Source organism: Pseudophryne corroboree, chromosome 6 (assembly GCF_028390025.1).
Source record: "Pseudophryne corroboree isolate aPseCor3 chromosome 6, aPseCor3.hap2, whole genome shotgun sequence".
NCBI lineage: Eukaryota > Metazoa > Chordata > Amphibia > Anura > Myobatrachidae > Pseudophryne > Pseudophryne corroboree.
Window position 1 is genome coordinate 267,605,668 of NC_086449.1, and position 13,896 is coordinate 267,619,563.

The 13,896-nt window shown below is 46.7% G+C and overlaps 1 protein-coding gene across 1 annotated transcript in view; it reads right to left on the minus strand.

The window, feature by feature from the left end:
* Positions 1–7,437: 7,437 nt before the first annotated feature.
* The window catches only part of TRPM7 (transient receptor potential cation channel subfamily M member 7), a 431,707-nt gene continuing 425,248 nt past the window's right edge, over positions 7,438–13,896 (minus strand). Inside the window, exon 39 of the mRNA XM_063925998.1 lies at positions 7,438–8,765. Coding sequence (XP_063782068.1) covers positions 8,644–8,765 — 122 coding nt within the window. The 3' untranslated portion in view covers positions 7,438–8,643. The remainder of the gene's footprint in view (positions 8,766–13,896) is intronic.

Here is a 13,896-nt window from a genome sequence, read left to right on the forward strand (position 1 = left end):
CAGTTTATTCAACAGAAGCTGCTTGTGCATCCTAGCCACATAGCAATGCAAATAAGATGCATTTTCATAAAAAATAGGCACCCGACATTAGCAGAGATGCCAGTTGACTCACGCTGGGAACTACATGTGTCATTATGTGTATAAGGGCATTAATAATGTGTAACATATGTGTAAGGGGCACTATGTGTGTCATTATGTGTATAAGGGCACTAATAATGTGCGGCATATGTGTAAGGCCAAATGTGCACACTGGAGGTCATTCCGAGTTGTTCGCTCGCAAGGCGATTTTAGCAGAGTTGCTCACGCTAAGCCGCCGCCTACTGGGAGTGAATCTTAGCATCTTAAAATTGCGAACGAAGTATTCGCAATATTGCGATTACACACCTCGTAGCAGTTTCTGAGTAGCTTCAGACTTACTCGGCATCTGCGATCATTTCACTGCTTGGCGTTCCTGGTTTGACGTCACAAACACTCCCAGCGTTCGCCCAGACACTCCTCCGTTTCTCCGGCCACTCCTGCGTTTTTTCCGGAAACGGTAGCGTTTTTTCCCACATGCCCATAAAACGGCCTGTTTCCGCCCAGTAACACCCATTTCCTGTCAATCACATTACGATCGCCAGACCGATGAAAAAGCCGTGAGTAAAATTACTAAGTGCATAGCAAATTTACTTGGCGCAGTCACAGTGCGGACATTGCGCATGCGCATTAAGCGGAAAATCGCTGCGATGCGAAGATTTTTACCGAGCGAACAACTCGGAATGAGGGCCACTGTTCTTATTTAAATTACAGGGGGTAGGAAAACAAAAAAAGGGACTGCTATGGGTGGGGGGTGATGGTGCTGGGAAAGGGGTGCAGGGTCAGAGGCGGCACTAGCGGTGGTGCTAGGGGGCACCAGCCAAAATCTTGCCTAGGGCATCATATTGGTTAGGGCCGGCTCTGGGGTTCAGGCTGCAAGTGGGAGGAGGGCAAGAGCGGTTGGGTTTAGGCTGCTGGGGGGGGGGGGGGGGGGGAGGGGGGAGGAGAAGGTTAAGTTTAGGCTGCTGGGAGGTGAGTGTGTGTGTGTGTGTGTGGGGATTAGGGTTAGGCACCACCGGGGAGGGGAAGGCTGCGGATGTGGGGGGTTAGGTTTAGGCAGCAGAGATGGGGGTTTAGGCATCACCGGGGAGGGATAGGGACAGGCTGTAGGAAAATAAGATTTTACTCACCGGTAAATCTATTTCTCGTAGTCCGTAGTGGATGCTGGGGACTCCGTAAGGACCATGGGGAATAGACGGGCTCCGCAGGAGACTGGGCACTCTAAGAAAGATTTAGTACTACTGGTGTGCACTGGCTCCTCCCTCTATGCCCCTCCTCCAGACCTCAGTTAAGGAAACTGAGCTGACATTACAAGGAAAGGATTTTGGAACCCAGGGTAAGACTCATACCAGCCACACCAATCACACCGTATAACTTGTGACAAACTTACCCAGTTAACAGTATGAACAAACAACAGAGCATCAACCAATGGATGCCAACATAACATAACCCTTTATTAAGCAATAACTATATACACATATTGCAGAAAGTCCGCACTTGGGACGGGCGCCCAGCATCCACTACGGACTACGAGAAATAGATTTACCGGTGAGTAAAATCTTATTTTCTCTAACATCCTAGTGGATGCTGGGGACTCCGTAAGGACCATGGGGATTATACCAAAGCTCCCAAACGGGCGGGAGAGTGCGGATGACTCTGCAGCACCGAATGGGCAAACACAAGGTCCTTCTCAGCCAGGGTATCAAACTTGTAGAATTTTGCAAAGGTGTTTGAACCCGACCAAGTAGCAGCTCGGCAAAGCTGTAATGCCGAGACCCCTCGGGCAGCCGCCCAAGAAGAGCCCACCTTCCTTGTGGAATGGGCTTTCACTGATTTTGGATGCGGCAATCCAGCCGCAGAATGAGCCTGCTGAATCGTGTTACAGATCCAGCGAGCAATAGTTTGCTTTGAAGCAGGAGCACCCAGCTTGTTGGATGCATACAGGATAAACAGCGAGTCAGTCTTCCTGACTCCAGCCATTCTGGCTACATAAATCTTCAAAGCCCGGACTACGTCAAACAGCTTGGAATCCTCCAAGTCACAAGTAGCCGCAGGCACCACAATAGGTTGGTTCAAATGAAAGGATGACACCACCTTTGGCAGAAATTGCGGACGAGTCCGCAATTCTACCCTGTCCATATGGAAAACCAGATAGGGGCTTTTACATGACAAAGCCGCCAATTCTGACACACGCCTAGCCGAAGCTAAAGCCAATAGCATGACCACTTTCCACGTGAGATACTTTAGCTCCACAGTCTTAAGTGGCTCAAACCAGTGGGATTTCAGGAAACCCAACACCACGTTAAGATCCCAAGGTGCCACTGGTGGCACAAAAGGGGGCTGAATATGCAGCACTCCCTTAACAAACGTCTGAACCTCAGGCAGTGAAGCCAGTTCTTTTTGAAAGAAAATGGAAAGGGCCGAAATCTGGACCTTTATGGACCCTAATTTTAGGCCCATAGTCACTCCTGACTGTAGGAAGTGCAGGAATCGACCCAGCTGGAATTCCTCTGTAGGGGCCTTCCTGGCCTCACACCAAGCAACATATTTTCGCCATATACGGTGATAATGCTTTGCTGTCACGTCCTTCCTAGCCTTTATCAGCATAGGAATAACTTCATCCGGAATGCCTTTTTCAGCTAGGATCCGGCGTTCAACCGCCATGCCGTCAAACGCAGCCGCGGTAAGTCTTGAAACAGACAGGGCCCTTGTTGCAACAGGTCCTGTCTGAGAGGCAGAGGCCATGGGTCCTCTGTGAGCATTTCTTGCAGGTCCGGGTACCAAGTCCTTCTTGGCCAATCCATAACAATGAGTATTGTTCTCACTCCTCTTCTTCTTACAATTCTCAGCACCTTTGGTATGAGAGGAAGAGGAGGAAACACATAGACCGACTGGAACACCCACGGTGTTACTAGTGCATCCACAGCCATAGCCTGAGGGTCCCTTGACCAGGCGCAATACCTTTTTAGCTTTTTGTTGAGGCGGGACGCCATCATGTCCACCTGTGGCAGTTCCCATCGATTTGCAATCTGCGTGAAGACTTCCTGATGAAGTCCCCACTCTCCCGGGTGGAGGTCGTGCCTGCTGAGGAAGTCTGCTTCCCAGTTGTCCACTCCCGGAATGAACACTGCTGACAGTGCGCTTACGTGATTCTCCGCCCAGCGAAGAATTCTGGTGGCTTCTACCATCGCCACCCTGCTCCTTGTGCCGCCTTGGCGGTTTACATGAGCCACTGCGGTCTGACTGGATCAGAACCGGTTGGTCGCGAAGCAGGGTCTCCGCTTGACTTAGGGCGTTGTATATGGCCCTTAGTTCCAGGATATTGATGTGAAGGCAAGTCTCCTGCCTTGACCACAGCCCTTGGAAATTTCTTACCTGTGTGACTGCCCCCCACCCTCGGAGGCTTGCATCCGTGGTCACCAGGACCCAGTCCTGAATGCCGAATCTGCGACCTTCGAGAAGGTGAGCACTCTGCAGTCACCACCAGAGAGACACCCTGGCTCTGGGGGATAGGGTGATTAACCGATGCATCCGAAGATGTGATCCGGACCACTTGTCCAGTAAGTCCCATTGGAAGGTCCTCCTATGGAACCTGCCGAAGGGAATGGCCTCGTATGATGCCACCCTCCTTCCCTGGACTCGAGTGCAGTGATGCACTGACACCTGTTTTGGTTTTAATAGATTCCTGACCAGTGTCACGAGCTTCTGAGCTCTCTCTATCGGGAGATAAACCCTTTTCTGGTCTGTGTCTAGGATCATGCCTACGAGAGGCAGATGAGCTGTAAGAACCAACTGCGACTTTGGAATATATAGAATCCAGCCGTGTTGCCGTTTCACTTCCAGAGAAAGTGATACGCTGTTCAGCAACTGCTCTCTTGATCTCGCTTTTATGAGGAGATCGTCCAAGTACGTGATAATAGTGACACCTTGCTTCCGCAGGAGCACTATCATTTCCGCCATTACCTTGGTGAATATTCTCAAGGCCGTGGAGAGACCAAACGGCAACGTCTGAAATTGGTAATGACCATCCCGTACCGCAATTCTGAGGTACGCCTGATGAGGTGGATAAATGGGGACATGAAGGTATGCATCCTTTATGTCCTGAGTCACCATAAAATCTCCCCCTTTCAGGCTTGCAATAACCGCTCTTAGCGATTCCATCTTGAACTTGAACCCTTTCAGGTATATGTTCAGGGATTTTAAATTCAATATGGGTCTGACCGAACCGTCTGGTTTCGGGACTACAACATGGTCGAATAATAACCCCCTCCTTGTTGAAGGAGGGGAACCTTGACCACCACCTGTTGAAGATACAATTTATGAATTGCAGTTAACACTGTTTCCCTCTCGTGGGGGGAATCCGGCAGGGCCGTCGGTGAGGGGGCATCTTCTCAAAGTCCAGCTTGTATCCCTGAGACACAATATCTATTGCCCAGGGATCTAACAGGGAGTGAACCCACTTGTGGCTGAACTGACGAAGGCGTGCCCCGACCGGGCCTAGCTCCGCCTTGCGGTGGATTTTTGTAGAGGCCGGGGAGGACTTTTGTTCCTGGGAACTAGCTGTGTTGTGCAGCTTCTTTCCTGTGCCCCCGCCTCTGGCAAGAAAGGACGCACCTCGGACTTTCTTGTTTCTTTATTCGAAAGGCTGCATTTGATAATGTCGTGCTTTCCTAGGCTGTGCAGGAATATAAGGCAAAATATCAGAATTACCAGCTATAGCTGTGTAGACCAGGTCCGAGAACCCTTTTCCACACAATCCTCAGCCTTCCACATGCCTCTTAAGTCGGCATCATCTGTCCATTGCATATTCTACAGGACACGTCAAGCAGAAATCGACATAGCTTTGACTCTAGGACCCAGTATACTCATGTCTCTTTGGGCATGTTTTATATATATATATCTATCACTTAAGACAGCATCTTTAATATATATATCTCTATATATACATATATACATACATATATATATATATATATCTATATGCATACTAGGGTCTCAATCTCTGCTGATAAGGTACCTGTCCACGCTGCCACAGCGCTATAAACCCATGCCGACACAATCGCCGGTCTGAGTAGTATACTAGAATGTGCACGCTATCTGCAGGATCCCTGAGAATAGCTAGTGCTACCTTCTGTGTTAACAGGACACCCTAGGGGAAGATTCCCATCACATCCTGGCCCTAGTGGGGAAAGGATACTGCCTGAGAATTTTTTGTGGGAAGCTGCAATCTCTTGTCTGGAGATTCACGCTCTCTTTCCTCATGAGAGGAGGGAAATTTACCTCAGCTTTCTTCCCCTTAACATGTGTACCCTTGTGTCAGGGACAGATGAGTCATCAGTGATATGCAAATCATCTTTTATTACAATAATCATATATTGAATACCTTTCAGCCATCTTGGCTGTAACTTTGCAGTATCGTAGTCGACACTGGAGTCAAACTCCGTGTCGATATCAGTGTCTATTATTTTGGATAGTGAGCATTGTGAGACTCTGAAGGTCTCTGAGACACAGGGACAGACATGGGTAGATTTCCTGTCTGTTCTCTAATCTTTTGTGCAATAAATTCACCTCAGCACTTACACATATCCAAACAGGTGTCGGCGTTGTAGACGGAGACACCCTCTCACACACATTTGCTCTATCTCCTCCTTAGGGAAGCCTTTTACCTCAGACATGTCGACACACACGTACCGACACACCACACACACAGGGGATGCTCTATTTGAGGACAGTTCCCCCACAAGGCCCTTTGGAGAGACAGAGAGAGAGTATGCCAGCACACACCCCAGCGCTATATGACCCAGGAATCACACAGTAACTTAGTGTTAACCCAGTAGCTGCTGTATATATTGTTTTTACGCCAAATTTATGTGCCCCCCCCTCTCTTTTTCACCCTCTCTATCGTGCAGGGGAGAGCCTGGGGAGCTTCCTCTCAGCGGAGCTGTGGAGATAAAATGGCGCTGGTGAGTGCTGAGGAAGAAGGCCCCGCCCCCTCAGCGGCGGGCTTCTCCCGCGATTTTGTGTAAAATTAATGGCGGGGGCTCATGCATATAACAGTGTCCAACTGTATATATGCTGCTTTTGCCAGGAGGTACTTAATTGCTGCCCAGGGCGCACCCCCCCCTGCGCCCTGCACCCCACAGTGACCGGAGTGTGTGGGTTAGTGTGGGAGCAATGGCGCACAGCTGCAGTGCTGTGCGCTACCTCATATGAAGACAGGAGTCTTCTGCCGCCGATTTCGATGACTTCTTGCTTCTGCCGGCTTCTGTCTTCTGGCTCTGCGAGGGGGACGGCGGCGCGGCTCCGGGAACGGACGACCAAGGTTAAGATCCTGTGTTCGAACCCTCTGGAGCTAATGGTGTCTAGTAGCCTAAGAAGCGCAACCTAGCCGCAGTTAGTAGGTTTGCTTCTCTCCCCTCAGTCCCACGTAGCAGAGAGTCTGTTGCCAGCAGAAGCTCTCTGAAAATAAAAAACCTAACTAAAATACTTTCTTATTAGCAAGCTCAGGAGAGCCCACTAAAAGCACCCAGCTCTGGCCGGGCACAGATTCTAACTGAGGTCTGGAGGAGGGGCATAGAGGGAGGAGCCAGTGCACACCAATAGTACTAAATCTTTCTTAGAGGGCCCAGTCTCCTGCGGAGCCCGTCTATTCCCCATGGTCCTTACGGAGTCCCCAGCATCCACTAAGACATTAGAGAAATGAGGGTTATGGGGGTAGAAGGGGAGGGCTAGCATAGTTACCTTCCAGACACAGTCTGGATCCTGCTTGTCGGGGTGCTGCTGTCTGTATTCGCACTGCCGGCATCCCAAGCGCCGAGATCCCGATAGCAACCCGTACAACGAATAGATTTTTATATTTAGCTTGCTTCTACCTCCTAGCAAACTCTGATGTCTTAAGTATTCTGGGAGTTGAGCCTGAATGGACTTTATTCACTACACCCAAGTCACCTGAGGGTGATGCCCTACTCCTCCTGATCTGCTGCCTCTACTTTAACAACGAGAGTTATATACTGCACTTGACCTAATCCTTGCACCTTTTGTTTCTATTGTTACTCTAGTTAGATTTGTTGTTTTGTGGGTTGTTGGATCTTTTTCTCAGACTCAGTATAATTGTGATACTCCCATGACATGTTGCTTTGCGTTCTTACCATTTCAATATATTATGATTGTAAGAGATTGGCTCTCTGTTCAGTATTGTGCTTCTTTCATGTTCTGCTCTTATCAGTTTGTTGACTATGCAAGTTGTTTTTTTGGCACTTATTTATAAACTCTAATAAGGTTTTACTTTAAAAAAAACCCCAATGTTTTAGATTATAAATGATTATAGGTTACTGTAGTATTGAAAACACAAAACTGCAAATATTTGAAGAATAAATTTATTTAGATTAAGATTTAAATGATATATAAAATGTATACAGTATATTTCATTTTTCCCAGTAACATAAAACAATTTTAACAGCTAATTTGTTCGTGCCTTAATAAGTATTGTATCTATAAGATACACTACAGAGTAAAAATGTATAGAACTTTATGGGTGGAAATTCAATTGCGAGCGAAGGGTGCGAATTGCCGTGGCGTTTAAATGCCAGCAATGGCACCACATCTTGCACCCCTCGGCTGGACCAATCCTGACAAAAGTGCTCTTACCATTTGGGGCTAGGAGCAATTTTTGTACCAGTTTGGGCTGCCATAAAGTGCTGCTCTTACCTCACTGATTCGGCCAGGCAAATGTCTTCGCCTGTAATTGAATTCCCCCCTATATTTGTTCTGTAGTTAAAACCTGCATTTAGTACCTCTAATAGTTTCTAGACAAACGCTCAACATTGGAAATATTATGTTACAATTCATTGGCCAAGTTGCATTGCAGTGCCCCATAATTTACAACCACTTAGTAATTCATTAAAACAGGTACCACATAACAATAAAAGATCTTTGTACACAAAGTTTAAATACATTGGAAAAAAAAAAAAAATGAATAAGATTTTGTACATTCTCATTTGATATACAAGTTGTACAGTTTGAGGTCTTTGGAAGATGTATCTTCTAAGCAGACATAATATACAAGAAAGCACTTCTCTTTACAAGGCAACACTTGAAGGGACAGTTTCTCCCTCTTCCTCTATTATACAATAATAATCAGCCGATCACGACTTTACTAATCAAATAATATAATTGAAATGTATAAAACGATAGCCACTATATACAGTTAAAACTCAAGTTACCATTTCATTATGTTCCATAAAGTCGACAAGTCGTTCTTTAAAAATGCACCCACAGGCAGAATTCATTATGGGTGGGCAGCCAATAGGAAGGCATCCTGTATCACTCCATTTGTTTAAGAACAAGGCATTCTGGAGCTGCAGTATAACGAAAGCTGGAGACGCAGACAGCAAACACTCAGGCTCATGCCGACGGCGGCACCTTACAGGTAAGGTATTTACGTCACTAAGTGTGTATTAAAAAGAAGATAGTCATGACTTCTAGCAGCACGCACATGTGTGCAATACCCCTCTCATTTTTTTTTTTAGAGTCAGGGTTGAGAACAGTCAACAACTTCTGGTTTCCAAGTTACAGCATCAGCCGAATAGAATTGGACTCTTTGGTGGAATTATCAGGATCAGTCGATGTTTCTGTATTTTCATCCTGAGGAAATATCACTTTGTCAGGCGTGTAATCATTCCTCTTCAAGTCTTTCAAGAATAAAAAGGGGGAGGAGGGAAAAAAGTAATCATTTTAATATCAAAATGTAGGCTTGTAGTTACAGATTCTACAGGCTATTTCATTTTCAGTAAGAGCAGTGTTACATGGTATTGAATGAACACAACAAAATTTCTGGAGTTTTACCAGCTTGGCTCACTATGAGAATGACACAGCGCTTATTCATACTACACTTTCTTTGTTTTGTTTTAGTTGCATAATTTTTATTTTCTCACCAGAACCATTGTGCCATTATTACCCTGTTGGACAACACAAAGATCTTAAGGTCACTAGTCAGCAGTATTTTGTCTGTTCTCATACGATCCCTTTCGCTGCAAGTGTGGTGGGCCGTCAGCTGCAAGTGCAAATTGGGGGAGAACTTAGTGAAGCTGTGCCCAACAGGCAGCCAGTGAGAGATGTAAAAGGATGGAGGGGACTCACACTAGGTCTCTGATGTGCAGTGGCAAACAGGACACACGCCTTATAGCAGTATAACATATATGTCATACGGCAAACTAAAGAATACTATTTTTTCAACTGTTCTTTTTGCTAGCCTAATACAATGCCTAGATTTGAATTGTGGCTTGGAGGTTATACACACACACACACACACACCGATGGGACATAACATTAAAACCACTGACAGGTGAAGTGAATAATATTGATTAGGATGGCACCTGTCAAGGGGTTAGATATATTTGTCAGCAAGTAAACAATAACTGTACGATCTGGCCGATAAGTTGTTCTGATTTGGCCAGAAACATATTGCGCCAACATGGTTCAGGTGTGTATCCACACTTACACTGCCTGTTATGTTACATACTGCATGTGTGTTGGCCACTGTTCTTGATATCAATACCTGCAGTGCTTGTGACCTAAGGTCCGTATCTTGGTAAATGTACCTTTAACCTAGGAGTGCACATTGTCAGCATCCCAGGTTTATTACACTGATCTTTTATCTCTATTTATTAGAGTACATTACATATTTGTTATACAGTTGTGTCCTCTTACATCATTGCTGCAGTCACGCTCAACAGGCCTTCAAGTCGCGCCATGCCGTGGCAGGACTCTGTAGCACCGAGCGTCTTTTTTGCGTCTTCTGCCACAAAATGCATCTTAGACACAATGAAATGCAATAGGACGCACAAGCAGCTTCAGCTGATTAAAATGATATGCAGAATGCCTATATTCTGTGTAATAGCGGCTTTATCTGCATCTGAAATGAAACTGTAGCATAGCATTCTGTATACAAATACAGTCACACAGAGAATATAGGCATTCTGCATATCATTTTAATCAGCAGAAGCTGCTGGTGCATCCTAATACATTACATTGTGTCTAAGAAAAAAAATAGGATTTTAATACCTACCGGTAAATCCTTTTCTCTTAGTCCGTAGAGGATGCTGGGGACACCATAAGAACCGTGGGGTACAGACTGGATCCGCAAGGAGACATGGGCACTTTAAGACTTTGAAAGGGGTGTGAACTGGCTCCTCCCTCGATGCTTCTCCTCCAGACTCCAGTTATAGGAACTGTGCCCAGGGAGACGGACATTTCGAGGCAAAGGATTTATTGTTAAACTAAGGTGAGATACATACCAGCTCACACCTCAAACACGCCGTACAACATGGCATTTAACAGAACTCCAGTCAACGGCATGAACAATGTCAGCAACAGGCTGACTATAACATAACACAACCCATGTGTAAACATAACTAATAACTGCAGATAGAGTCCGCACTGGCATGGGCGCCCAGCATCCTCTACGGACTAAGAGAAAAGGATTTACCGGTAGGTATTAAAATCCTATTTTCTCATACGTCCTAGAGGATGCTGGGGACACCATAAGAACCATGGGGTTTATACCAAAGCTCCAAAACGGGTGGGAGAGTGCGGATGACTCTGCAGCACCGATTGACCAAACATGAGGTCCTCATCAGCCAGGGTATCAAATTTGTAAAATTTCGCAAAAGTGTTTGAACCCGACCAAGTAGCTGCTTGGCAAAGTTGTAATGCTGAGACCCCCTGGGCAGCCGCCCAGGATAAGCCCACCTTTCTGGTAGAGTGGGCCTTCACTGATTTCAGTAACGGCAAGAAGAATGAGCATGCTGAATCATATTACAGATCCAGCGCGCAATAGTCTGCTTGGAAGCAGGCGTCCCAATCTTGTTGGCAGCATACAGGACAAACAGAGCTTCTGTTTTCCTAAGTTGAGCCGTTCTGGTGACATAAATCTTTAAGGCCCTGACAACGTCGAGAGATTTTGACTCCGCGAAGGCGTCAGTAGCCACCGGTACAACAATAGCCTGGTTCATGTGGAACGATGAAACCACCTTCGGCAGAAATTGTTGACAAGTCCTCAACTCTGCTCTATCTTCATGGAGATTAAATAAGGGCTCTTGTGAGACAAAGCCGCTAACTCAGACACCCGCCTTGCGGATGCGAAGGCCAATAGCATGACCACTTTCCAAGTGAGAAATTTCAACTCTACCTTCTGTAAAGGTTCAAACCAATGTGATTGAAGGAAATGCAACACCACGTTAAGATCCCATGGTGCCACTGGGGGCACAAATGGAGGTTGGATGTGCAAAACGCCTTTCATGAAAGTCTGAACTTCTGGAAGGGAGGCCAATTGTTTTTGAAAGAAAACCGATAAGGCCGAAATTTGTACTTTAAATCGAGCCTAACTTTAGGCCCGCATCCACACCTGCTTGCAAGAAATGGAGAAAACGCCCTAGCTGAAATTCTGCCGTAGGAGCCTTCTTAGATTCACACAAAGACAATTTTTCTCCAAAAACGGTGATAATGTTTAGATGTTACTCTTTTTCTAGCCTGAAGAAGAGTGGGAATGACTTCACTGGGAATACCCTTTCGGGCTAGGATCCGGCGTTCAACCGACAAGCCGTCAAACGTAGCCGCGGTAAGTCGTGATATACGCACGGCCCCTGCTGTAACAGATCCTCTCGTGGAGAAAGAGGCCAGGGATCTCTTATGAGTAATTCCTGAAGATCTGGATACCATGCCCTCCTTGGTCAGTCTGGAACAATGAGGATCGCCTGAACCTTTGTTCTTCTTATGATCTTTAGCACCTTTGGAATGAGTGGAAGCGGAGGGAACACATACACCGACTGAAACACCCATGGTATCACCAGCGTGTCCACTGCTATTGCTTGAGGGTCCCTTGACCTGGAACAATATCTCTGAAGTTTCTTGTTGAGGCGAGATGCCATCCTGTCTATTTGAGGAATTCCCCAAAGACTTGTCACTTCTGTGAAGACCTCTTGATGTAGACCCCACTCTCCTGCATGGAGATCGTGTCTACTGAGGAAGTCTGCTTCCCAGTTGTCCACTCCCGGAATGAAGATTGCTGACAGAGCGCTTGTATGTCTTTCCGCCCAGCGGAGAACCTTTGTGGTCTCTGCCATTGCCGCTCTGCTCTTTGTTCCGCCCTGGCGGTTTATGTGCGCTACTGCTGTTATATTGTCCGACTGTATTAGGACGGGCAGATTGCGAAGAAGACGTTCCGCTTGAAGAAGGCCGTTGCAAATGGCCCTTAACTCTACAACGTTTATGTGTAGACAAACTTCCTGGCTTGACCATTTTCCCTGGAAGGTTTCCCCCTGTGTGACTGCTCCCCAGCCTCAGAGACTCGCATCCGTGGTTACTAGGATCCAGTCCTGGATCCCGAACCTGCGTCCTTCTAGGAGGCGAGAGCTCTGCAGCCACCACAGGAGCGAGATTCTGGTCTTGGAGGACAGGATTATTTTCCAGTACATGTGCAGATGGGATCCGGACCACTTGTCCAATATGTCCAACTGAAACACTCTGGCATGGAATCTGCCAAATTGAATGGCCTCGTAGACCGCCACCATCTTCCCCAGCAATCGAGTGCATTGATGGATTGATACTCTCGCTGGTTTCAGAATTTGTTTGACCAAACTCTGAATTTCCAGAGCCTTCTCTTCTGGAAGAAAAAAACTCTCTGTAATTCTGTGTCCAGAATCATTCCCAAAAACAGCCGTTTTGTCGGATTCAACTGTGACTTCGGCAAGTTTAGGAGCCAACCATGTTGTTGCAGAACTGTCAGGGAGAGCGCAATGTCCTGCTCCAGCTTGTCTTTGGATCTCGCCTTTATCAGGAGATCGTCCAAGTAAGGGATAATTGTGACTCCTTGCTTGCGAAGGAGAACCATCATTTCCGCCATTACCTTGGTGAAAATCCTCGGAGCCGCGGACAGACCAAACGGCAACGTCTGAAATTGGTAATGACAATCCTGAATAGCAAGCCTCAGGTAAGCCTGATGTGGAGGATATATGGGGACGTGTAAGCAGGCATCCTTTATGTCGACCGACACCATGAAATCCCCTTCCTCCAGACTGGAGATCACTGCTCAGAGAGATTCCATCTTGAATTTGAATTTTCTTAGGTAAAGACTTAGGGACTTTAGGTTCAGAATTGGTCTGACCGAGCCGTCCGGTTTCAGGACCACAAACAGGCTCGAATAAAAGCCTTCTCCCTGTTGTGACGGGGGAACCCTGATAATGACTTGATTCAGACACAACTTTTGTATTGCATCGCATACTACCTCCCTGTTCGGAAGAGAAGCTGGTAAGGCCGATTTGAAAAATCGTTGAGGGGGAACGTCTTGAAACTCCAGTTTGTACCCCTGGGACACTATTATTAAAATCCATGGGTCCAGGGCCGAACGAGCCCAGAATTGACTGAAGAGCTTGAGACGTGCCCCCACCGGTGCGGACTCCCGCAGAGGAGCCCCAGCGTCATGCGGTGGATTTGGCAGAAGCCGGGGAGGACTTCTGCTCCTGAGAACCTGCCACGGCCGGAGATCTTTTACCTTTTCCTCTATTAGCAAGGAAGAAATAACCTAGGCCTTTTTTGTATTTATTTGGCCGAAAGGACTGCATCTGCAAGTGGTGAGCTTTCTTTTGTTGTGGAGGGACATAAGGCAAAAATGACGACTTACCCGCGGTAGCCGTAGATACCAAATCAGCGAGACCTTCACCAAAACAAGACACCACCTTTATATGGGAGAGATTCCATATTTTTCTTTGAGTCGGCATCAGCATTCCACTGATGAATCCACAATGCCCTCTTAGCTGAAACCGC